At 39.0% G+C, this 25,959-nt stretch overlaps 1 protein-coding gene across 4 annotated transcripts in view; it reads right to left on the bottom strand.

Moving 5' to 3' along the window:
* Positions 1-25,959, bottom strand: part of RFC3 (replication factor C subunit 3) — a 666,103-nt gene that overhangs the window by 409,399 nt on the left and 230,745 nt on the right. For 2 of the 4 annotated variants that reach the window (XM_050766090.1, XM_050766091.1), the window contains exon 8: positions 11,845-11,949. In XM_050766090.1, coding sequence (XP_050622047.1) covers positions 11,871-11,949 — 79 coding nt within the window. In that variant the 3' untranslated portion in view covers positions 11,845-11,870. Of the gene's footprint in view, positions 1-2,991; positions 6,951-9,638; positions 11,950-25,959 lie in introns of those variants that run through there. The other 2 variants (XM_050766092.1, XM_050766089.1) reach the window with 2 other exon arrangements.

Below are 25,959 nucleotides of genomic sequence, written 5' to 3'. Positions count from 1 at the left end.
TTGTCCTTACAGTGGACTGCCTCAAAACTGTATTTGTCTCTAAGAACAGCCATACAAATTACCACAAATGGGGCAGCTTTAAACAACAGAAATGCATTCTTTCACTGTTCTAAGGCTAGAAGTTTATTTTTTAAAATTTCTTTTATAGAAGGCTAGAAGTTTAAAATCAAGGTGTTGGCAGGCCCAGGCGCTCTCTGAACACCCTAGGGGAGCATTCTTTCATGCCTCTTTCCAAGTTCTAGTGGCTGCCAGCAATTTTTGGCATTCTTTGCTTGTAGAAGCATCCCTCTAATCTATGTCTCCATCTGCACATAGAACTCTCTGTTTGCATGTGTTTCTACATCCGAATTCTCTTCTTATAGGAATATCAGTCATATTGGATTCAGGACTTAACCTAGCCCAGTATGACCTCCTCTTGCCATGTTTACATCTACAAAGGCCCTATTTTCAAATAAGGCCACATGCAGGTGGTTTCAGGTGGACACAAATCTGGAGGGAGATACTATTCAACCCAGTACAGAACCTCAATTCCATCTGCAGCCTTAATTCCCCTTAGTCATGCAATCTAATATATTCATAGGTTCCAGTGATTAGGAGATAGACATCTTGGGGGCTGGGGTGGTTGAGGGATTCTTCTGCCTACTACAAATCTGATAAATAGATCAGCACTTGCTGTATCTCCAAGAAACCTTTATATTTTGTCCAGCCTCCTATCAACAGTCCTCCTCTCACTAACCTCTGTTGTACAGTTTTGCAGTAAGAGATACAGCCATAATTAGCACCATGGGGAAATCACTCTCCTCAAGTAGACACTCATACTGTTACTGTTCAATGTATGAAACTGATCACCAATCCATGATTCCTTAATGATCTTTTTCTGTTTCTCTCCTGCTTCTCTCCTACTGCTCTGTGACACTGCTTCTCTCCTGCTGCTTCTCTCCTTCTGCTTCTCTCCTGCTGCACTGTGACACTCTTCACTCACCACCTCCATTTTTTTCCTCCCAAGACAAAGTCTTGCTCTGTCACCCAGGCTGGAGTGCAGTGGTACAATCTTGGCTCACCACAATCTCCGCCTCCCAAGTTCAAGCAATTCTCGTTCCTCAGTCTCCTAAGTAGCTGAGACTATAGGCGCCCACCACCATGCCCAGCTAATTTGGGTATTTTTAGTAGAGACGGGGTTTCACCATGTTGGCCAGGCTGGTCTCGAACTCCTGACCTCAAGTGATCCACCCTCCTTGGCCCCCAAAGTGCTGGGACTACAGGCATGAGCCACTGCGCCCAGTCAACACCTCCATTTTTGACATGGCAGAAGCTTTACTTTAGTCAGTTCCCTGTGCATAGAATTTCTTTTTATTCCCACTTAAACTATTCTAATCGATCATGCAAAAACCATATATTTCAACTTTTTCTCCTTTAAACTTGTCCTAAGTAGGTAGTAGATAACCTAATTCTGACACACAATCCATGCGTTCATTATCCATAGAAGCTGCCAGAAAATTGCTGCAACTTCTTTGACAGTCTTCTCATTGACAGTTAGAGTCTATATCCCTTCCCCTTGAATCTGAGTGGCTGTATGATTGCTTTGATTAGCAGAGTCATATGGAGGTGATCCGTGTGAGCCTCATGAGGCTCAGTCATAAAAGGGTATGCCACTTCTGCCTGACTGAGTTGGAATGCTCTTTCTCATGAGGGCCTCTCTCAAAACATTCCCTCTTGGGCCTGAGTTCCATGCTTTGAGAAGTCCATATACAGAGGTCACATGTAGCTGATTAAGTCTCAGAGTCCCAGCTAAACTCATCTTCAGCCATCCCAGGGCAGGGGCCAGACATGTGAGTGAAAAGGTCTTAGAAGTGGATCCTCCAGACCCCAGCTATGTGGGTCTTCCCAACAGAGGTTGTGAAGAAAATCTCCTTATTCAATATTTGATTTCTAAAAATGGCTTCCTTGGTCCGCTTCTGAGGAAGTCTCACTAACTTCTATAAAGATGCATTTTCTTTCTTTGTGGATAAATTTCAACTCGTTATGCTGAGTGAGAAAAGTCAAACTTAAAAGGGTACATACATATGCCATGCGTGATTCCATCAATATGACATTTTAGAGCTGGCACATTTACTCTATGAGAATAGAAATATGATCAGTGGTTGCTTGGAGAGGTGTTTGTGATTATCTGAGAAGGGTCACAAAGGTGATAAGGAGTTGGAAATGCCTATATCTTGATAAGGATGTGTTTTAGTCCATTTTCTGTTGCTTATAATAGAACATCTGAAACTGAGTAATTTATAAAGAAAAGGAATTTCTTACAGTTATGAAAGCTGAGAAGTATGAGGTCAAGGAGCCACATCTAGTAGGAGCCTCCTTGGTGGTGTGGACTCTCTGAAGTCCTGAGGTGGTGCAGGGTATCACCGAGCAGTGGGGCTGAGCATGCTAACATGCTAGCCCAGGTCTCTCTTCTTCTTACAAAGCCATGAGTCCCACTCCCATAATGACCCATTAATCCATTAATACATGAATAGCTTGATCCATTCATGAGGGCAGAGCTCTGATGATTCAATCATCTCTTAAAGACCCTACCTCTCAATACTGCCACATTAGGGATTACGTTTCCAACACATGAAATTTGGTGGACTTATTCAAACTATAGCAGGCTGTACATTACATGGCGGCGGGGGGGGGGGGGGGCTCTACATTTTTTTTTTTTTTTTTTTGAGACGGAGTCTCGCTTTGTCACCCAGGCTGCAGTGCAGTGGCCGGATCTCAGCTCACTGCAAGCTCCACCTCCCGGGTTCACGCCATTCTCCTGCCTCAGCCTCCCGAGTAGCTGGGACTACAGGTGCCCGCCACCTCGCCCGGCTAGTTTTTTGTATTTTTTAGTAGAGACGGGGTTTCACCGTGTTAGCCAGGATGGTCTCGATCTCCTGACGTCGTGATCCACCCGTCTCGGCCTCCCAAAGTGCTGGGATTACAGGCTTGAGCCACCGCGCCCGGCTACATTTTTTAAATGGATCAAATTATATTTTTTAAATCAGCATATTTCAGTATATAAATTATCCTTCAATTTTAACCACTAAAAAGTATGTAATAGCCTGAAGTCTTAAGTATATAAAATATAAATGATTAACTTTTATAAAAATACAGTTAGCTTGTAAAGAGTTGGGAGTTTACACGGTTCCTTCTGTTAGCACTGTGCCTCTTGGATTATCAATGAAAACTATGATTTACTGAGATAATTAATAGCTAAGAAATACAAATATTACCCTTTAAAATGTTTAAAATACGTCACTTTGCTTTTCAATCACAAATATAATTCCTGTTCATTGTATAAATGTTAAAAAACATAAAACAACTTAAAAGCAAAACAAATGTGATCTCAGTCACAGCCTTTGGGATAAGCAAATGTCTATGTTTTATTAATATCAGTCCAGAAAATTGCAGGTGCAAATATTAGTGCAACGATACCACTACCTTCTTGCTATGTGCATACGTGTGAGTAGGGGGCGTGTATAGTCAAAGGTGTGTACATCAGCACAGCTCCGCAGCCCCGAGAATGCTGCCTAATTGGGAAACTAATTTCACTCCATCCCACTGTGATCTCTACTTCAAGGGCACTGATGATCATTTTATTATTTGGAATCTGACCCAATGAGTCTTAACTGAACTTCACATTTACCCAACAATTTAGGTTGATAGGTTTTTGTGTCATCCGTTCCTCTTCCACACAAGAAAAATAAAAACATTAAGCTACAATTTTAAGCATCTGGGAGATGAGAGTAAGGGTTGGGAATGACCTCATTGTATCTGGATGACTTCTCACACATTTCCTGTTAGTTCACCACATTAGCTACTCAATTCAACACTACTGTGCCTTAGCCAAGTTAGTGTTGCATTGATCTTGATTTATGCGTCCTAATGGTCATTTATGCAGATCATTCAGATAAGAAAGAAAACAATAATTAGTGAGCCCAGACACAAATATTTGATTTTCTAAAATTTTATAATTTACCTTACTGTAAGGCAGTAGCAACACCCTGCCTTAATGCCTGCCTGGTTTCTAAATACACACTCTGATATGAAAAACACTGGGTCTGCAATGTTAATAAAAAATAGATGTGAGTGAACAGGGATGCTGCTGTGAGAACACTGATGATGGAAATAAAAATTACTATTATAATAAGATGTCACCCATGGTTAACAGGTTAATAAAACACATCTCTTCATTTCAAATTGCATAAAGGCAGAACTTATTTGGATTCTTCCTCAGAATACTGGCAAACAGAGAGTGGGAAACAACATACTGATTTTTAAACTGCCCTTTTTATGTGTAGTTCAGCTTCCATAAAATCCCTCTAAAATGTGCTAGATCTAACTGATCCCTCGTCTCCTGTGAAAAGACCAATCCTTTACACAAAGACTGCTCAGATTTCTTATTTGTAAAGTGCACTAGTAACACCTGCCCCATAGGATTGTGCTTAGAGCACATTAATGAATACAATTCATTCATAAAGTCTTCGTTGAGCCCCTCTATATGCGTGTACTGTTCTCAGTTCTGAAGGCGTCGTGGTGAGCATGGCAGATAAGATGCCATCTACATTCTAGAAAGGGTGGATCAGTGAGGAATGTGGTTGTGAGTACATCAATGTGCTCTAAAAACCACTCTGCCTAAATTTTACATTCACATATACCCAGGGCCACAGGAAAGAAAGCACTTGTGTTGACTTTGCACCGCTCCTGTTGGGTAACACCGCTTTGCAGTCTGTCCCTCCTAGGTCCTTCACAACCAATGAATGCCTCCCTCCTTTGTGGCTCAGGTTAAATTTCATATTTGCCTAAGAAAAACACAGAATCTTGGGAAACTTTAGCCTATTACAGATGCTAAGGAGGAACAGTCTATCTGCTTCTTATTTCTGTTAAAACACACACAAACTGCAGTGTGGGCAGACAATGTTACCTTGGTGATTTCCTTCCCTCTGTTCTCAGCTAAAATTGTGCAAGGCTAATATGAGCACCTGAGTTCTACAAGAGAGGACACAATTTAGACAGGGAAGCTATCAGAGAGCAGGGGAAGGAATGGGGCCTTCCACAGGCTGAATGCTAACCAGATTAAAATGTGTGCAAGGAAATTACACTTACACATTTTAATCTGAGGCGACTGAGCTGGTGCACATTCTCTTAGCTGAAAGGAATGGCGGAAATGAGCTCATTTGAGTAGTGTGGGGACAGTGGCCTCACTCTTGCCTTCCCGCGCCATCCCCTTACGTTGCACAGTATCCTGCAGAGTGATCATTTTTCTCCCTCGTGGAAATAAGGGTTGCTTAAAAGGGCCAGAAGGTACAGCTGATTCCAAGTGAAGCTGACTCAGACTGATGGAGGAAAATGAAGAGTAAATGCAATTTCATTTCAGGTTTCTGAAAGCTATTTACAAATGAGAGCAAAAAACACCATAGAAATCATGAGCAATGCAGTATGCAGTGTCCCCAAATAGATGATTAAGATGGAATGGATTCACTTAGTAACACCAACTGAATATTCAGGGACTGTCAGGGAGCCAGCCTGGAGGAGCTGAGATGCTGCCAAGCCGAGCGGGCCTGTGTGCCCTGAGAGAGGAGGGGTCTCTCTGCCTCTCCTCTTGGGTAGTTAGTGGTGATATTGGGCTCCCAGCTTTGAAGCTTCCTAATTCAGGCTTTGATTTGGAGGCTCTGCACTAGCCCCTAAAGGCATGAGCCTCTGCATTCCAGAAATCTGATGTCACCCAGGCACAGTTGTGTAGGGGTTTTTCTTTTGTGAACCTTCCCTGAGCAATCTGGCTGCTATACCGGGGAGGTAGGGGAGCTTTTCTATATCCTGTCTTCTCTATGATTATGTGAAGGCTCCTAAATCCAAAAGATTTCATCTACCCAGTAACAGCCACCAACCCGCTTCCTTCTACTGTTCAACTTATTACTGTGCTTCCTTAACGCTGAGATGCACATTATTTTCCACTTTAAAACTCTGAAATTGAGGTAGATCTTACAACTGATATCGCCAACTGATACCTTGCAATCTATATTGTGGTATTTCTTTCCCACTCTTTTTCTCTCAACAGGGGCGACTGAATAAATACAGTATCCTGGTCAGGAAAAAATGAAACTCTGCCTCCAGCCTCTAAAGGCCACAAAGAATGAAATTGACAGAAGTGAGTAGGAAGAGAGTGTCCAGGGCTCAACCCTGATCGTTCTGGGTCAAGTAGCCAAGACAAGTGGAGGTCAAGGAGATGGGGCCCTCAGACCTCTAACGGATGATCCATGCTGGCTCTGCCAATCTGTGACCACATGGTAATTGTCTTAGAATAAGGGAATCACCCACATTTGTCCCTGATCTTTGTATTGGTTTGTTTTAGCTTTAGCCATCATAGCTATACTAAAAGAAAAAGGGTCTTTTTCTACATAAGAGTGGTGACAGGAGCACTTCCCGTGTTTACCTTTTAATGTCGCTTTTAAAGATATGCCCCCAGATGTCTAACATGCAAATTCTTCCTGCTGTATAATGTGCCTGAAGCACTGGGTTTGCCATGTGCCCCCCAAAGGAGCCCAACATCCACATGCCCACCTCCCCATCGGCCCAGCAACGTCTGTGTCCTTCCGCCCCTTCTTTCAGGGTTCTGTTAAGTGATTAAAGCCACTTGGAGAAATAAATTTAGGCAAAAAGGTTAATGGATCATAATATCCGCTTTACTGGGGTATTCGTATTTTAAAGGGTTCTTTGAGAAGCACAGCATCTTAATTAAATAATTGACTTTGAATTGAAGGATTTTTCAGGATGCAAGGAAGGATACTTAGGGCAAGAAGGATTTCAAGTACTCGTCGAATCCTATCATGTGGGCACCCACACACTCTGCCTGAGCCCAAAGGGTCTGGGCATCAAGAAATTTAAAAAGCTACTTCTTTGCTCCTGGCATTTTCATCACATTGGGGATCCTAATAAGAGAAGAGTAAAAAAAAAAAAAAAAAAAGAAAGAAAGAAACCAGTTTCATTTGCAAATTAGTTGTTAATGAACACTTTAGTCTTCTTTCACGATGACACAGGCTGAGGGTATTTACTCAATCTAAGTTCTCCTCAGCTTAATGGGAGTATTTGACTAGTCTCTGTAACAGATTCATCAAAACAAACATTTATTCTGCTACTACATGAGAGACACTCTGACAGCAACTGGGAGAGATTAAGGAATGTATAAGACACGGTCACTGCTTTTCAAGGCCTCACTATCTAGCTGGAGAGAAAAACTCATATGAGCCAGACGGAGAGCTAAATGACAGACTGAACACAATGACACACGGATGACACAATGGAAATGAATCAGCAAATGCAGGGTTGAGTATTTCGGGAGAAACAGTTTGCATAAAAAGCCCTTGGATGAACTGAATCTGAAGGATGGTATTTGGGTGACCTGTTATCTTTATTCTCCTGGCACCTTCATCTTCTTTGGAGAATTTTCCTCTTTCCATTCCATCTGCTTGTGCAGGCAGTGAGTCCCACATGGTATGACACCTGATTCGGCTTAGAGCACTCAGGATTCTTCACCCCTCTGATATAAAGAATGGCTCCAAGTAAACACATGACTCAACCTGGGCCAATTGGAGCCCTTCCCTGCATTGACTGATTCACACACAGGGAGGAGCTGTCCTCTTCTCTTGGGATCTCTAAACTGGGGGCTGCGAAGATGTGATTGTTAAATGACATTCCTTTCTCATGGAGAAAGCTTCCCTACATAGTGAAGCTAAAATTCAGGAGGAAACAGAAACGAGAGAAGAAACAGGGATGTTCCTGACATCTTTTGGGCACTTACAGGTAGGTCCACCTTCTAGTTTTATAAGCCAATCAATCCCCTCCACATCTTATTCTTTAGACACTTCTATCCACCTTACTTCTGGAGTCAGTTGTCTTCATGTTAGTCCACTTGATGTGTTCCCAAAGAATCACTAGTGTTTGGTTCTTTTTGTTTCCAGTCTTTCATCTCTGTGTTTAATTTTGTGTAGTTTCTATCGTTATATATTCAAACTCACTGATCTTTTCTTCTGCAGTGTTTAATCTGCAAGAATCCCATCAAATTTTCTTTTCAGATATTACTTTTTTAATATTCAGAAGTTCTATTTGAATCTTTTAAAAATATACATACCCCTTTTCTCCTCTCAACATGTTTGTGTTTTTCCCTATACCTTGAATATATGGAGCATATTTATAGTAGCTATTTTTAAATCCTTGTATGGTAATAATATCATATCTGAAATTTCCAGGTCTGTTTCTTTTGAATGAACTTTTTTTCTGATTATAAATCATATTTTCCTACTTCTTTACATGCCTGGTAATTTTTTGTAAGTGGTAAATCTTGTACATTTAATATTGTTGGACTTTGGCATAGAGCTAATTTACTTGGGATCAAGTTTGATTCTTTCAACACTTTCTTTTAAGCCTTGGTAGGGCAAGTCTAGAGTAGCCTTTTGTTTAGGGCTAATTTAGCCCAATTATTCAGGCAACATCTTCCTGAGTAGTCTGCCTGATGCTCTGTACATTATGAATCCTGTGTGAATTCTAGGAATTCTTCTGTCTACTGCTTTCTCTCCCAGCCTCATAGAGTCCTATACCTGTATTTGTACTTGATATTCAGCCTCACGGAGCCCTGTACCTGCACTTGATATTCAGCCCCATAAACGAAAAACTTCAGCTGAATTAAATTTAAAATGGTTTAATTGAGCAATGAGCAATTCGCGAATTGGGCAGCCCCCTGAGCCACAGCAGCCTCAGAGAATCCCGTGCAGCCATGTGGTGAAAGAAGATTTATGGACAGAAAAAGGAAAGTGACCTATAGAAAATGGAAGTGAGGGACAGAAACAGCCGGATTGGCTACAGCTCCACATTTGCCTTATTTGAACATGATTTAAAAAGTTAGCTACATGTGATTGGTCAAAACTTGGTGATTGGCACAAGGGTAGGGTACAGTCTGTTGACATCTCCACTGGTGATAGTTCAGTGTACAGAGAAACGTTTAAGCCAAACTTAAAATATGTAAGGAGGCAGCTTTAGGCTAAGCTTGATTTAAAAAGGCAAAGATTCCAGAGAACTCTGAAGACTTCCAGAGCATGTCCTCTCTCTTTCTCTGTGTATATGTGTGTGTAGCTTTCTCCGCTCTAGGATTCTGTAAATACTGAAAATTCTAGCTGCCTGAATTCTGAAGTCTACCTCCTAGACTCAGTAAGATCACTGGGCTTTGTTTGGGTTCCTACCCTGTACTATGCATGGAAACTGCCTTCGAACCTGGACAATTACAGGACTCAGTACCTTTCCTTCCCTTCTCTTGGAGTCACAGTCCTGTGCTACCTCTTGTTCAATGTTTGAAAGTTGTTATGTTCTATATTTTGTTTGGTTTTCTAGTTGGGTATGGTGGAAGGCAAATCTCAGGGCACTTAATCTTTCATGGATAAAATCAGAACTCCCGAACTCTAACTTTTTAAGTACTTTTCATCAAAATTTTTTTCTTCAGAAACAATCTATAATTTATACTTAGAAAAAAATAAGATTGTGCCCAGATATTAACTAGTTTATGCTTATCCCACCCGATTCCTTATTAATATGCCACATCTCCCCACTTTCCTACTTGAACTGATCTCAGGAGCCTCAAGTTATGAAACTTGGTTCATCTGTCAAATGGGGATAATAAAAGTATTCACAGCTTGTGGTCAAGATCAAATGAGATAAGTTATATAAAGCCTGGAATATAATGATTGTTCTGCAAAGGGCAACTATTAGTACTACTGAATGAATCACAGAAAGTGGAAATACTGATTTAGTTGAGTGAGATGGCAAGATTAGCGGGTCCATTTCCCTAAAAATAAACACAGACAATAACACACAAACACATTTTCAGCATAGTTTCACTTGGTGACAACTTTCAGTCCAACAGACCTTGTTAACTTCTTTACAAAAGTTCCTCAAGAGTTCAAAGGTTCACTGAAAATGTATACCATGCAGTATTTTACGTTCTGTAAATCAGATTTTAAAATAATAATTAAAACTAAATATGAGTTGCATAATTGTTATTGAAAAATGATGCTATAAATGCAACTAGTTCTGGTCATCTGAGTCCTAGGGATGTCGGAGTCCCAGAAGAGAGAGCATGGCAGGAAGGAATGGTTAGGTTGGTCTCGAAATTGAATGATAAGTTACAAAATTTGCACATCTCCTAAATCCTGAAAACAGAAGTAATAAAACTTGGTGTCTGTCTTTCATAAATATTCAAATGAATTAATTATCTGTGGAACATTTTGTTCTGGATTTTGATTTCAAGATACCATTGCTCTCATTTTAAAATAGCATTCCCATCAGATATTTGTATTGCTGGATCACTATTCCTCACTCAGGAAATGATCAGTCTCTTAAATATTCAGGCCTTTTTATTCCTTTACAGAGCAAAGATTTACTAAGTATCTGTATACTCCAGATACCCTGCTCAGTTCTTTCACATGCTAGATTATTCACATTGTTTTCTTACAACATAGATAATCATTGCCATTTTATAGTTAAGGAAATTGGGGCCAAGAGAGGGGTTAGGCTTTACATAAAATCACACAGCTAGTAAGTAAAATGTCTACAGAAATAGGACTGAGCTATTTATCCTCAAGGAATCCTTTCCTTTAGTTTTAAAAAATCTATTAAAAAATGAGGATGATGCCTCAGTCTCAAAAAGACCATGAAAACACTGGCTATAGTGGCAGATGGATGCCTTTACCAACTGTAAGAGAAATGGGAATAATGCTGCCAGTCCCCGGTGAGCTGAGATCAGTGAATTCACCCGGCATCTGATCCCAGGAAGATGACCTCAGGGGGTACTATGTTGCTTCTTCAAGAAGACTTCCAAAATTTGTCCCAATGTCTAAGGAATTAAAATGTGCTTTAAAGAAAGGGTACAATTGAAGCATTTTACTTCCTATTTTGCTTCTGTCTATTTGCTCAGGAATTCTCCATAGAGGCGTGAACAAAGAATTTACTACAGGGTTTATATATTCATGCAAATAACATTATTTCTCTAGAAGACTACACTCTTTGTTCTTTCAGATGCTGGAACATTTCTGTTTTCTCTTCTACTTTGTTTAAAAGGATTTTGAGGCAAATACATGGCAGCAAACATTCTGAGGCTTCCCAAGCTCTTTCATATACACTGAGTAAGAAAAAACTGTGCTCCTGAACTTGGGTTCCCTGTTGCTTCCAGCAGGTGTAGGATTTGCCACTGCCAGAGACAAAATAGCTGCGCAGCATGAGTTCCTGCCAGAGAGATATACATTCTGCCTTTGGCCAAAGTGCTTTGAATTCACTGGGTGCTTTATGATCAGCTTTTCTGATTCTACAACTGTAAATTGTGATTTCATCAGCTTTTGTTTTGTTTTGTTTTGTTTTCCCTTCTGATTTAGTTGAGGGGAAGACTCTTTTATCCCCCTTGATATGGCTTAGCATAATGGTTTTTGGTACATTGAGGAAGTCTGAAGTAATAGCTGAAAAGATTTCAGGTGTTGATGCCATCAGGGTGTTCTGAGAGGAACTGATGAGGGAGCAGGGAGCCTGGAAATAGCCCTCCACTGAAATCATCCCCCAAGACTGCCCCTTGGTTGCCTGAGCTGTGTTGGAGTGGAAGATCCCATTATGTGGAGGAATCCCTGTATCTGGAGGGATTCTCTGGAGGTAGATCTGTGACCAAAACCACTCAAAGTAGAAACACACAACTTTATGCCTTCTTTCTCTATTTGTCTTAGTCCATCTGTGCTGTTTTAGCAAAATATCAGAAACTAGGTAATTGATAAAGAACAAAAATGTATTTCTCACGGTTCTGGAGGCTGGGAAATCCAAGATCAAGGTGCCAGCAGGTTTTGTGTCTGGCGAGGGTCCAGTCTCTGCTTCCAATATGGCACCTGAACGCTGTGTCCTCGCCTGGTGGAAGGTAAAAGAGCAAAGATGGGAGAATGTTGTGTCCTCACATGAAGGAACAGCAGGAGAGCAAAGAAGGTCCTACACAAGTTCCCTCCAGACTTTTTATAATGCACTAATCCATTCATGAGGGCAGATGCCTCATGACTTAATCACCTCCCAAGTGGCCTCATCTCTTAATACCACCACAGTGGGGATTAAGTTTCAGCATGAATTTTGAAAAGGACACATTCAAACCATAGCACTATTGTAGGAAGTCAGCAAATACATTTTTATAAAATAAGAGCACATTTTTCTTTATCCTTTATAAATTCTGATTCTGCCTGTGCCATGATAAATGATGCCACTGATATCCTCATGGACTCCCATGGACTCACTTAGCCCACAGACATCCTCTTTCTATGGTAGACTCTGGAGGCTGTGCTACATTAAGGAAATAGCCCATTGCTTTTTCTGTATGTAGAGTGCAAGCGCCTTTCCTGAACCACTATTGAATGAACATGAATGTTCCTCTTACCACTCTAGCCACTCCTTTTCAGTCTCCTTTGCTGGTTCAGCCCCATCTCTCTGACCTCTAAATACAGGAGTTCTCCTGGGCTCAGTCTTTGGCCTTGTTTTCTTCTCTATCTACACTCATTGCATTGTTGACCTGATCCATCCTCAGGGCTCTGAAGACCACTTAAATAGTGATGCTTCACAGATTAGTATCTTTAGGAGGAAGCTTTTTCATGAACATCAGACTGATCATGTTCAATTGCTCACATCTCCACTTGGATGTTTAACACCCAAACCCTAACATGTACAAAGCTAAGTTCCTGATATTTTTCCCAACCGTTGCTCCTGTAATCCTCTGCATCTCAGTAAAAGTCACACATGTTCTTCTAGATGCTCAGGTCAAAAGTAGTCAAGACTGACACTATCTTTCTCGCACACCCCACATATTATAAGCCATCAGAAAATTCTGACAACTTAGTCTTCAAGATGTATCCACAGCCTGAACACTTCTTACCAGCTCTACTGCTCCCACGTTAGTCAAGCAACCATCATCTCTCGCTTGAATAAGCATACAGCCTCTTAGGTTATCTCCATTTTTGTCTATGTCGTTTGTCCAAAACATAGCAACAAGAGCAATCTTATTAAAAGGTCAACTAAATCATGCCACTCCTTAGCTCAAAATCTTCTGATGGCTTCTGATCTCATGCAGAGTAACATCCAAAGCCCTTTCCATGAGCTAGAGGGTCCTACACGATCTGCTCTCTTTTCTCCCCATTGCACTTCTGACCTTTTCCCCTACTACTCCTGTTACTCTCTCTATCTCCCTCTCCCTCTGTTCCAGTCCATTAACCTGTCCTGCTCACTATTTCCACTTCAGAGTCATTGCACTTGTCTTTCTCTCTGCCTGCAATGCTCTTCCCCACATATCATAATGGCTCCAAGTCCTTGCCCCAAGACTTTATTCACATGTCACCTCACATGGAAATAAAGACCAACCAAATTAGAATAGGCCACACCTATTTACTCAGAGCTTGCTAGAGCAATGAGATTAGCCACCATCAACTTTGAGTTCTTCCATTTTGGCAGGAACTCAAAGGCAGGCAGAGAAGTGGGAAAGCTTAGTAGTGGAAAAAAGGGAAGGCTTTCCATACACCCTGATTGGAGGCTGTTGGTGTGGGGAAGCTGTAGGCAGGCTAACTAGAAGTGGGGCTTCCTATGGGATTGGTTAGAGATGCATGTTTGGCTTTCTCTGATTTGTCCTACGTTGGAAGGGGGGAAAAATCAGGAAAACTGTCAGTTATTAATCAAGTCCTAACCATTTGGGGATGATTATTACAGGGGTTATTGTTCAGCTTCCTGGATTGTTATCAAAGATAGTAGTCTGACTTCTTATACCTCTGACTCATAGGTTGCAGGCAAGCTTCCTGGGCTGTTTATTGTAGATATAGATACTGGGGTTGTTTTTCTGGGCAGCTTGCTGCAGGTTGTGGCCCTGAGTTCTACTTTTTTATGTGGTCTGACCATTGTCCATCTGTATATTCAGTCTTTTACTTCTCAGGGAGGCATTCTCTGACAAGCTCACCTAAAATGCCAACTCTCCCCCACTCCCTTCCTTTGCATTTCTCCTTAATAGTAGTCACTATATACCTCATATTTTTCTTATTTATCTTATTTATTGTATGCCTCTCCTATTTGAGAAAGGGAATTGGGGTTCTTTTAAAAATTATTGTATTCTAATACCTAGACCAGGTCTATCTGGCCCATTATAGAAAGTCAATGACTACTGCTGAATAAAGCAATGAAATATTTATTAAGAATCTATTATTAAGGAGGAATTACACTAGTTAATAATTTTACCATGGAGAAATCTGACAGTCACCATGTTAACCAAGTGATCAAGATTAATGTTACCAGAAATGAGTCATATTGATATCATGTATTCATTGGTATTAAGTGATGAGATCACCACATGTTTTCTGTGGTTTTCTTCCCCCAAACCCACAGCTACAATCTAATTATAAGAAAAACATTAAACAAATCCACATTGTGGCACTTTCTGCAAAATACCTAGCCAGTCCGTCCAGTACTCTTCAGAGGTGTCAAAGTCATGGAAGACAAGAAAAGACAGAGAAAGTATCACAGACTGGAGAAGACAATTAAATGCAATGTGGTGTCCTGGGTTAGATTTTGTAAACGAAAAACGACACAGTTTTTCCATGGAACACTGATGAAGTCCAAATAAAATCTATGTAATATTGGTTAATAACATATTGTTGGTTAATAATATATTATACTAGTGTTAATTTCTTACTGTTGATCACTGTGTCATGGTTATGTAAGATATGAACATCAGGAAAAGCTGAAAGAATGGTATATAGAAACTGTACTACTTTTACAATATTCTATAAATCTAAAATTATTTCAGAATGAAAGATTTTTTTAATTAAAAATATTTGAATGAGAGAAAAAGGAGTTACATTAGGAACTGGTGGGGGTATTTCAACTCCATAGAACCATTCCAAATGCATTTATTAAACATCACAATGCACTGAGCATTGTTGAAAATGCTAGTCATGAAATACCAAATAAAATTAAGGGCCTGACTTACGGTCAGGTAGGAAGAAGGCCACTATATGCTAAAACTGCAATGATTGGCAACTGGGAAAGAAAAGGCAGAGGCAGAGAGTTTAATTGTATGGAGACAGTTGGGTACAGGTAGGGTCAGTATCAGGAGAGCCTTCTTAAAGAAGGTTCAATCTTTGGGCTGATTCATAAGAGATGAGTGTCTACTTCACGAGGAGGAGCTTGATTGGATGAAGGGAGTTGGAAGAGCATGGGGGACAGTACAGCAGCCCAGAGGTAGGCAAGACAGCTTCACCCAGGAAGCATATAAAAGCGAGTGCAGAATACCTCTAACACAGCAACGCCCTCTACCAAGCTGCACTGATTTCTCAAGAGATATTTTCTCTGTTTGCTACACAACTTTAAAATTGATGGTTTAGTCTTTTTTAAATTTTGAATTAAACCAATATACTTGGATCTCATCTTTAAAGATGACATGTGTCTAAAAGAATTCCAATTACTCTTAAATTTTGAAGTGTTTGTTCATAATTTAAAACTAGCTCATAGTTTAAAACCTTATTGTGTTCAGATGGTATTTAATCTTTTGAACGACATTACTGAGGGACTATTTAGGAAACTTTCCAATGCCGAGAGAGTGAAGTGATATATTTTCTCGAATGGCATTTTTGAATGTGTGGAGTGATTATAAATTCTGCTGGTTTGTGGTCCCTGGAGCCACTGAAATCTGGTCTGAAGTGTACTGTAAGTATATATTTTCATTTTTTTGTATAATGTCATATTGAGACATCCTGAAAAACCTTTCTGGCTGAGGAAGACTGCCCTTCTTGGGACCAGCCAATTTATAAAGATAACAAATAACCTAGCCAGGAGTATGTCTTTGATATGCAAACTAATCAATCTAGAACCATACCTACTCTATCTGGTTTACCCACCCCAGGAGGCAATATTCCTCTGAGTTGATCATCCCAGAGCCAGGTGCCAGGCACCCACAGACCACCGCTATAGCTCAAAGCCCACCAGAACAACCAGTTATTCAAATGAGCCAATCCTAGACTGTTTGCCCTGCCACAACTTGCATTTCTTTCAGAAACTACACACTGTGCCCTATACCTTCAGAAACTACAAACTGTGGCCTATACCTTCCCCCTTGCTCCTATTTTCTGCATCCTGAGCACCATGGTGTTTTTCCCTTGTGGCTGTGTCTGGTGCATGCTGTGCCTCTTGTTTAGAGGGGAACTGCATTGAAAACCTTCTTTCAATGGAATTAGACTCACCATGCTGTCACTCAGTCACTTTAATACTCTAAGACCTGGGCCCAATAAGTAGAGATCATTTATAAATCTCAATGGGATACAGACAACATTTTAACCAACTGAGTTTAATTCTGTTCATTGTTTTTGATTGTTATGGAATGCCAACTGATGCAACGAGAGTAGGCAATTATATCCCTAGTGATCAGAACTGTGAGACGAGTGAGTTGAGTTAACTCCCGCCTGGTTTGAGACAGGTCAGGTGAGCCATCACCTAAAAGAAGAGTGAAATGCTGGCCACAAGATATATGGATCCTTTCTAGACCTGGGTAGGGGCAGTGTGGGGAAGGAGAGACACTTGTACCAAGTGTCACAGAAGCCCTTCCTCTCCTGCTGCTTCATAGATAGGAAATGTTCTGTCGGTTTGTGCACTACTGATTTGTATACAAGGAGGTCCCCTAATAGTATCAGAACTTCCTGTTTCCTTTGGCTGGAGCATTTGGGGCAATAAAGAACAATTCTTGTGACAAGAATGGAAGGCCACAGGAATTTCTGCTTCTATAGCCTGGTGATTTATTTGCTTTTTTTCTCCTTTGTATATCTGAGTCATCTGATCTCTGAGGATTAAAAAGGACATGGGGGCTGGTCATGGTGGCTCGTGCTTATAATCCCAGCACTTTGGAAAGCCAAGCTGGGTGGATGCCTTGAGCCTCTGACTTTGAGACCAGCCTGGGCAACATGGTGAAACCCCATCTCTACTAAAAATACAGAGAATCTGCTGGGTGTGATAAGGCATGCCTGTAGTCCCAGCTACTTGGGAGGCTAAGGTGGGAGGATCACCTGAGCCTGGGAAGTCAAGGCTGCCATGAGCCGTGATTGCACCACTGCACTCTAGCCTGGGCAACAGGAGTGAGACCCTGCACCCCTGCCCTCCAAAAAAGAAAGAAATATAAAAGGACCTGGGGAGGTCTTAACTTGTACCTGTATGCATTATTTCATCCCACATTAATTTATATCCTTCATCAATATCCCAAGTGCTGCAATGATGGCTATAAATGATAAAGAAAGCAAAAAAAAGCCCCTATTGACCTAGAATTTTCTGTAAGTGTCCAGCTAGATTATTATAAATTATGTATCTTTTCATCATTGGCCTTTTCCTTTGATATTTTACTGAAAATTGGCCTGAGACTTCAAATCATTTTGTACTGGTTTGAAAAAAAAAAGTCAAGTAATTAGTTGCAGTTTACCATCTACAACTGCCATCCCCACTCAAAACAATTCCTCCTGCCCCACAGCCACTCCAATGGACAATGTCTTTCTGTTGGACCAGATGAGTTCTGAAATCCAATCTAGTGTAGCCATTGATTCATTTGGATAAAGACAGGATTGAGAAACAGTAAAACTCCTGATTAGTGGAAAATTGTTTATAAACATATCAGTGCTTTATTGTATTTGTTTAACAGTGGCATACTTAGCATTTTTACAGATTTCTTGAAGTGCAATCAACAAAGAGTAGACTGCACACATTTAAAGTATACGATTTGATATGTTTGATATATATATATATACACACACACACCTGTAATCCACCACCTCCAGAGTTTTCCCTTATTCCTCTTTATAATCCCCGCCTCCCACCCTTTTCCACCCACTCCTAACCCCAGGCAATAACTGACCTGTGTTCTGTAACTATAGTTTAATTTGCATTCTCTAGAATTTCATTTACATAGAATATACGCAGCATCTGCTCTTTTCTGATGACTTCTTTTAGCGTATTTGGAAATTAATCCAGGTTGTTTTGTGTATCAGTGCTTCATTCCAACAGTATCCCAGCATACAGATATATCACAATTTGTTTCTGTTCTGTTTCTATAGTATTGTTTGATTCATTGCTTTAGGAAAAGGGCCAGAATTGAAGTAACTCAAGTTCTGTTTATTTATTTGCATCTTCATAATTCTCATCCTACTACTGTTTATGTAGAACACGTGGTTTAAATGTAGGGACACTAATAAATACAGTGGTTGTACCAAAGCAAGCATAAAAGATTCAGAGCCATTCTAGGTTAACATGTGTCACTGAGGCTGCAAGGTAAAGACTCTCTGTAAAATAGGAGTTCTCCCAATTAACTTCCACATAGAACACAAGGTTTATTTAAGGCTAAAAAATAAAATGAGCTAATTTGAAGTGTGTCTGTGTGTGTGTGTGTGTGTACACACATATATGTGTACCCACAAGTAACTATAGCAATTGTCTGGAACTTAAACCAACAAAAGCTATGTGGAGGGGGACTATCTTCTATCTGACATTGTTTTAGAATTGCCAACCCATGGTGATAATAAAAAGGAGGCTGATTTTTAGTCAGTTTGTGCTTTCTTGTTTTGAAATTCTCTATAGGAAACATACCCCCTTATTATCTGCTTCTGAGGTACAGTACTTCCACAAATCTATTCTCAGTAATAAATAATAAATATGCTATTCATTACTTATCAGTTATGATACATTTATGGTTTTTAAACATATACTAATAATATCAATATGAATCATTTAAAATTTCCAACATTCAACATTTTTTACATACCAATTGACAATGTCATGCTTAAAAACCTAATATATTTATTAACTAGTCATACTATAATAGTGATTATAATGGTAAATTTTATTACTGTTGTTCAGTAGGACTAAGAAAGCTCATCTGTAATGGGCTTATTATCTAAAGGTGTAAACCAGAACACATAACTGCCTTCCTGCATGGCTCAGTGTCCTAAACAAAAGGGAAAGAAAGCCAGAAGAAAAGAAAGAGAAAGAGAGAGAGAGAGATTGAGAGAGAGAGAGAGAGAGAGAGAGAACAAGAATGAGGTAGATATCACTACTCCCATCAATTTGCATTGCTGTCATTACAATGAAAATATGCTGGTCTTTCATTTATATTTTTGTTGAGTATCTTATTCAAATGAAAAGACTTTCAAATATGTGTAAACTAGAGTTTCTCACAAAAGGTGTTAAAATGTTGATTTCCATAGACACAAAATAAGAAAAGCTTTCTAGCTTCATTAACAGATGCAACTATAATTGCACATTGCCATTGAAATAAGAGGCAAAGTTAGCATCATTCTAACAAGACCAAGGAGCTGAACAAATCCATAAAGAGGGACCTTGTGACCTAGCCACAAACCAGACATTGAACTCAGCTGGTCAGTTAGTCTACTGGTATGTGCTGCCTTGATACATGTTTCCCATCCCAGTGTCTCTGAAATCTGGATTAGATGCACTGCTACATACTCACATAGCGTCCTCTATTTTCACTCTTAGAATAAAATTATACAATTGTATTGCAAAACCCTACTATTTGTTTTCTTTCTCCAGTAAATATCAAGAACCATCTTCATTCATCAATGTATCTCTGATGCAATACCTAACATGTAGCAGAGCTCAAAACATTCTCATTAAAGAGAAAAATGAGTGTCTAACTTTTCACGAAAACAACTGAGCAGATGGTTTGCTATAACCTTTTCCATCCAGGAAAGGATTTAAAGTGCTTGACTGACTAACGGTAGCTCAGTAATATCATCTTTAAGTCTAAAATAACATACATCACCAATCAGGAGTGCTTAAGTCACATCCTACCAAACACTCATCACTGATAAATTTTTTAAAGGTCTTATCTTTATTGAACTATATCCAGTTTGCTGAAGAAAAAAAAAAACAACAGTATTGGACGGAAAACAGATAGAAGGCAAGCCTTCTTTTTTCTTTTGTAATTAACCATGAAGAGATGCATTTGTTTTCCCAAACATTCTAAATATTGCCTACATGATTTTTGGAATATTTTATTTTTCCTTTGAAATCATTTTTAAAAAGAAAAGCATTGCTTCTGAGAGTTATGAAATCTCAAAGGCAGTTACAAATTCATTTATCACTTTAGTGCAGGAAGATAAACAAGGGTATTGTGCAAAGACACTCCATTATGCTGCAGCAGAGCTATATTTTAGCTTTGGCTTTGACTTTACTTGAGGATTCTGTGCTAATGGAAACATTGATCTTATTTCCAACATTGCTCTCCAGTATTCTCCTAAGATGCAAATGCCTCTTCAGCTTTTGTATTTGTCTCTAGGCATGGAGAATTAAGTCCACCTTGTGATTATGCATAAACATCACTGCCTATTGGATGCTTTTCTTGACCACCATGCTGATCACACTTCACAGCAGAAAGCCAATCATAGCCCTCCTCAAAGTGTGCTGTAATTGTTTATATGTTTGAATAAGTGCACTGTAATATGTGTGAGGTTTCCTTCAACTCCCATAGAATTTTCATAAATTTGCCTGGATAGAACCAGCTCACAAGAAAACGAATTAGAGCCCCAAAAGCAGGAAATAAATTCAATAGCCTAAAATAGTTTCTACATATTTCTTCTGCCCTTTCAAAGAGAATTTAAAAGAATTCAATCTATCTTTTGAATATTAGAGTCAATCTAATCTCTTTTAATTGAATTCAAGATAATTCAACCTCTCTCCATTTACTATTCTAATTCTGTTAGACAATTTTCCTCATGTACTTATTTGTTCTTTTAACAAATTTTACTTACAGTCTTCCTTTAACCCACTTAAAAAAGATACTAATACAAATATACTACAGCCCTACTATCAAGAAGCTTGAAGCACAGCAGAGAGGATATGCACAAAAACTATAGTACGAGCAGCCTATACAAGTAGACACTCAGACACAGGGTGTTCCACAGTCCTGGAGGAAAGCACAGAAATCTTGCAGATTGTGGGTTGGCTAGGTGTGCTGGCCAGGGAAATCTTCCAAGAGGAGCTAATGCTTGAGCTGTATCTAAAGGCTGAGTATGGATTTTGTATTTGGATAAGGTAGAAAGGGGAATACAGACAAAAAGTATCACATAGGAGGTCTTGGAGAGCAGAGTATGCTTTGAAAACAGGTGAAGTATGTGTCAGGAAAAGTTTGGAAATTAGCTTGACATGTAACTGGGGACAAAAGCATGAAGGGCCTTGTATCCCTGCTGGGTAGTTTTGAACTTGATCTTATAGGGAATAGATGGTCAATGTAATATTTAAGCACAACTGGGACATATTCAATTTACATCTTAGAATTATCACTTTAACACAAACATATAGCAATGTTTTGCAAAGAAAATTTCTAGGGAACTTTGTATATTAAAAGTCATGACTCAAAATTATTTCCAGCCAAATAAACTTTGGAAAACTTTGGAAGGGTAAGCATACTTAACAATTTTTAAGACTTCTCAAAAATCTTTAACTTCCCTATCTTTGTTTTGTTTCTCCAGGAAAAAGAACATGCAACTTTTCCCAAGCCCATTTCATGAAGAAACCTTTGGATTTTTCTCTCACCAAATCTCTCATGGGATTAAGGTTCCAAGTAGACACCGTGGAATATGCAGGTGTATAGGATAAATTGGGGAGTTTCAATGAAATCAATGAGATCGTTTACAAGAATATTATATGAGTTCTATCAGGAAATTAACAGTATAAGAGATTAGCAGTGGTAAGGGCATGGAAAACACAAACCAAACGAAGTTCGGTTATAGGAATGGCAAGAAAGGCAACAATGGTCCCAAGCTCGGTGTGGTGAATCACTCTGATGCCTAAGATATTAACTTCTTAGAGTCTCAGAACTTAACCTGCTGGAACTTTGTTAGAAGGGGCTACTTTAATCCTAAATTTAACATCCCCCTTCTTTTTAACATAAGGAAATTGAGTTCCCAACAGATAAATGACTGATCAGGATCAAGAATCATCAGTTCTCCACACTTTTAATATTTTCCCTGGAGAAGAGCCAGGATGTGAATATTTATAAACACTGAATAATCACCAAACAAGATATGTTTGTCTTTGGATTATGTTTCTTTGCTGATATTTGAATAGAGCTCCAAGTGACATTTAGGGAATTGATGATGCTCTAATAAAACTAATGAAGTCCACTGTCAAGACCTGCTTGGAAGGAGCTGGAAAGCTGCTTAGCATTTTTATCCTGTCCAGTTGCGTTCCTTCTCACTTCCTGCTCTGCATTGGGGAGAGAGAGCAGCACCTTCCAGGCAAGCCTGCCTGAGTTCCCACTGGGCACAATGCTTTTTCTCAGTTCAGTCTATGAGGCACACAACGTCTTTTGGGAAGGGGATCAAGGAACAATTATGTATTTTGGCTTTAGAAGAATTGTGCCATGGCTATGCAATTATTCCTTCAAGTGACCACTTTCAGGAATATTGGGTGCTAAATGATTGCATATTGTTACAGTTTCCATTGTAAATACGTATATGAAAGGGCATTTAAAATCCAATAGCAAACCACTAGTAAATTTCTGTGATTTTGGTTGAAATGATACACAATCTTTCTTTTTGAGCACAGTGGACACAGAAGGAATATTTTTCGGTGCTCTTCTTGCTGCTCCAAAGAGCCACATCAACAGACCCATGTCAGTGATCTTACTCACTGGCCGAATGGGACTTTGGTCCTGCCACAGTTAAGATCAAAGGGGTTGAGATGCCTTTGAAATGACTCTCCAGTCAAGAAATCTACATTTGAAATACCTTGATGTCATAGTCTCCTGGCTGTTCTCTCTGTTCTGTGTTTTCTGGTAGCTTTCAATTTTCTCTGACAAAAAGATTATTTTGCTTAGTGTATCCCAGGCAGTTTCTCATTCATTGGTGGCAGTTTCTGAAGGGTGTTAATTGGAATACAAACCACTTTCCTTGGCTGTTAAAAATTACTGAAGGTCAAAGACAATCAACTTACTCTATTCTCATGCATTTTCCATTCTGGTTAAAAATGTCTGTGACTTGCTTTTACTCAAGATTACTAAGAAGGCAAGGGAACTATTATTGAGACACATCTGATTCACTTAAGGAGCTGCAATCTTCATACTAAAGGACTTAATTTGATTTCTCATTGGGAAGAAAGAAAGGGAGGGAGAGAGAAAAGAAAGGACTATCTGTAAATATTGAGAAAGGAAGAATAAGAACTAAGAAGCAAAAACATTCTAGGAAACAGCCCTTCTACACCATGAAAAACATTTCACATTGTTATTCCATAAATCTGGAATAACTTATTTTTAGTCAATACATTATTAAAATGAATTATCTTCCCTACTTAGAAAAAATGCTATTTTAAAAAAACTATCAACTTTTTATCAAGAAAGGTAAAATCTTTAATTATTTTGAAATGTTTTACTTCATTTTCTGGATGATCATGGCTATACCTAAAAAAGAAACTGAAGCAAATAGGTGAATATTTTCAAAATTTAGCTATTAAATGGTTACACTTAGGAATGCTTCTCAGCCTCCATAGGTTAAACTTATTCTGGAGTCACTGACAAAAAGTTTGTGTTTCATGACTGAACATTATTCAATACCTGGATTAAATATAGTCTGCCTGTAGAAATTTTCCAAATTTCTAATCTATATAGGGAAAATTGCGCATGACCTATTTTGGGTTTATATTTCACCTGAGAGTATCTATAGATAAATACACAGATAGATATATAGATAACATTAATTATACTTATTGCAAAACTGAAATGCATGTCTGTATCTATAGGAAACTACCTCTAGATGTTCCACAAAGGCAGGAATGAATCATTGCTACTTCTATCCCCTGGGCCTAAACAGCGCCTAGTGCCACAGTAAGCATTATATATGATAGGTCATTTACTTTTTAAACATGTAGTGAAATAAATGATTAGATATATTTGGTATGATCACAACTGTAAAGTTATCTTTTTATAAATTTTTGTCATAAATTTATAATTTTTACTTTAAAAATATTACTACATATATTAATACATATATTAGTCAATATATTTTTGTTTGTTTGTTTGTTTTGTTTTGAGACGGAGTCTCGCTCTGTCGCCCGGGCTGGAGTGCAGTGGCCGGATCTCAGCTCACTGCAAGCTCCGCCTCCGGGGTTTAGGCCATTCTCCTGCCTCAGCCTCCCGAGTAGCTGGGACTACAGGCGCCCGCCATCTCGCCCGGCTAGTTTTTTGTATTTTTTAGTAGAGACGGGGTTTCACTGTGTTCGCCAGGATGGTCTCTACCTCCTGACCTCGTGATCCACCCATCTCGGCCTCCCAAAGTGCTGGGATTACAGGCTTGAGCCACCGCGCCCGGCCTAGTCAATATATTAACACATCTATTAGTCAATACATTACTACATATATTAGTCAATATATTAATACATATATTGAATGCATTAGTCCTTTTTATTGTATGTGTGTTTTCCAACTGGAACCAATGGGGAGAATACATTTTCCTTGAAGGGTTGACTATGACATCAAGATATTTCAAATATCAAGATATTTCATAGTTTTGTCTCCATTCGCATGGAAAAACTGAATCATCTTTCATCTCCCAAAATACAACACTTACAAATATTCTGAACTATTCTGGACACCTTAACAAAACGAATACAAATTCTGAGCACATAAAATGGTGGTTTATTTTCAAATCCAAGCTTTTAAACTTCCAAAGTGTTAAGCTTCTCTCTCATTCCTTGTTTGAAGTAGACTTTAAGAAGGCAGAGTTGTTGGAACAATTAGGAATATTTTTACAATATCAAGGTGTGATGTGAATTAAAATTGTTATCCCAAAGAAGCTCCTGAACTGTTTTCCTCTCTTTACATGTAGAGAAAAATAAGAATCATCTTCTAAAAGCAAAAGAAAATGATGATATCAGAAAAAGATCTGAGAGATTAAGATACAGAGAACAGCTGGATAAATACAATAAGAACTTCATAAAGATGCTATGAACTGTACTAAATAATATAGTAGCACTAACCTCATGTGACATTGAACACTTAAAATAATGTTGTCCAAACTGAGCTGAACAGCAAGTACAAATACATATTGGATCTTGCAGATATAGTGCAAAACAATGTAAAATATTTTAACAATTATATTACACTGAAACGGTAATATTTTGGATATATTGGATTAAATGACATATATCCTTTAAAGAACCATGGAAACACATTTTCTAAATTAAAGGAAAGATGATGTACTTACATCTTAAAATATCTATTTATTATTACAATTAATTTCATATATTTCTTTTTCTTCTTTTTAGTGGGGCAATCAGAAAATTTAAAGCTACATGTATAGCTCACACTGTATTTCCTTTAAGCAGCACGACCATATAGAATCATTTTTTCTTTTCTAATTTTTATTTAGTTTGACTTGGTCTTTAATTAAATGGACTTCAGCTTTTACGCAGCACACAGGCTTGATATTTTTAAATGCCTTTCTATTATAATATCCTCTGGATACGTTATAAGAAGCACATTTTAAAATTTATTGATGAGTTTGCAAGACAGCGTATAAAACACCTACAAGGAAAAAAAAAAAAAAAAGAAAGAAAAACGAGCTGAAAGCAAATGAGTGAGTAATAACCTCCTAAATCGAATCTGTTTCTGTCCTCAGGGCAAGAGGAGAGCTTGGGAGATGAGCCATTTCAGGAGGGCTGGGGTGAAACCAAGACAGGTGCCCCTCAAAGTGGAGAAGCTAGAGGTGAGATGTGCATTGGGAACATGTGGGTCGGGAGCCACGAAGCTGACTATACTACTGTGAAAAAATAGGCCAGGAAAAAAACCTACATCCCAGAAAGAAAGACCCTTCAAGGAAAATGTATTCTCCCCATATGGTTCCAGATGGAAAACGG

This window comes from Macaca thibetana, chromosome 17, assembly GCF_024542745.1.
Source record: "Macaca thibetana thibetana isolate TM-01 chromosome 17, ASM2454274v1, whole genome shotgun sequence".
NCBI classification, from domain to species: Eukaryota; Metazoa; Chordata; class Mammalia; order Primates; family Cercopithecidae; genus Macaca; species Macaca thibetana.
The sequence above is the reverse complement of the archived record's forward strand: the minus strand, read 5'-3'. Positions and strand labels throughout refer to the sequence as shown.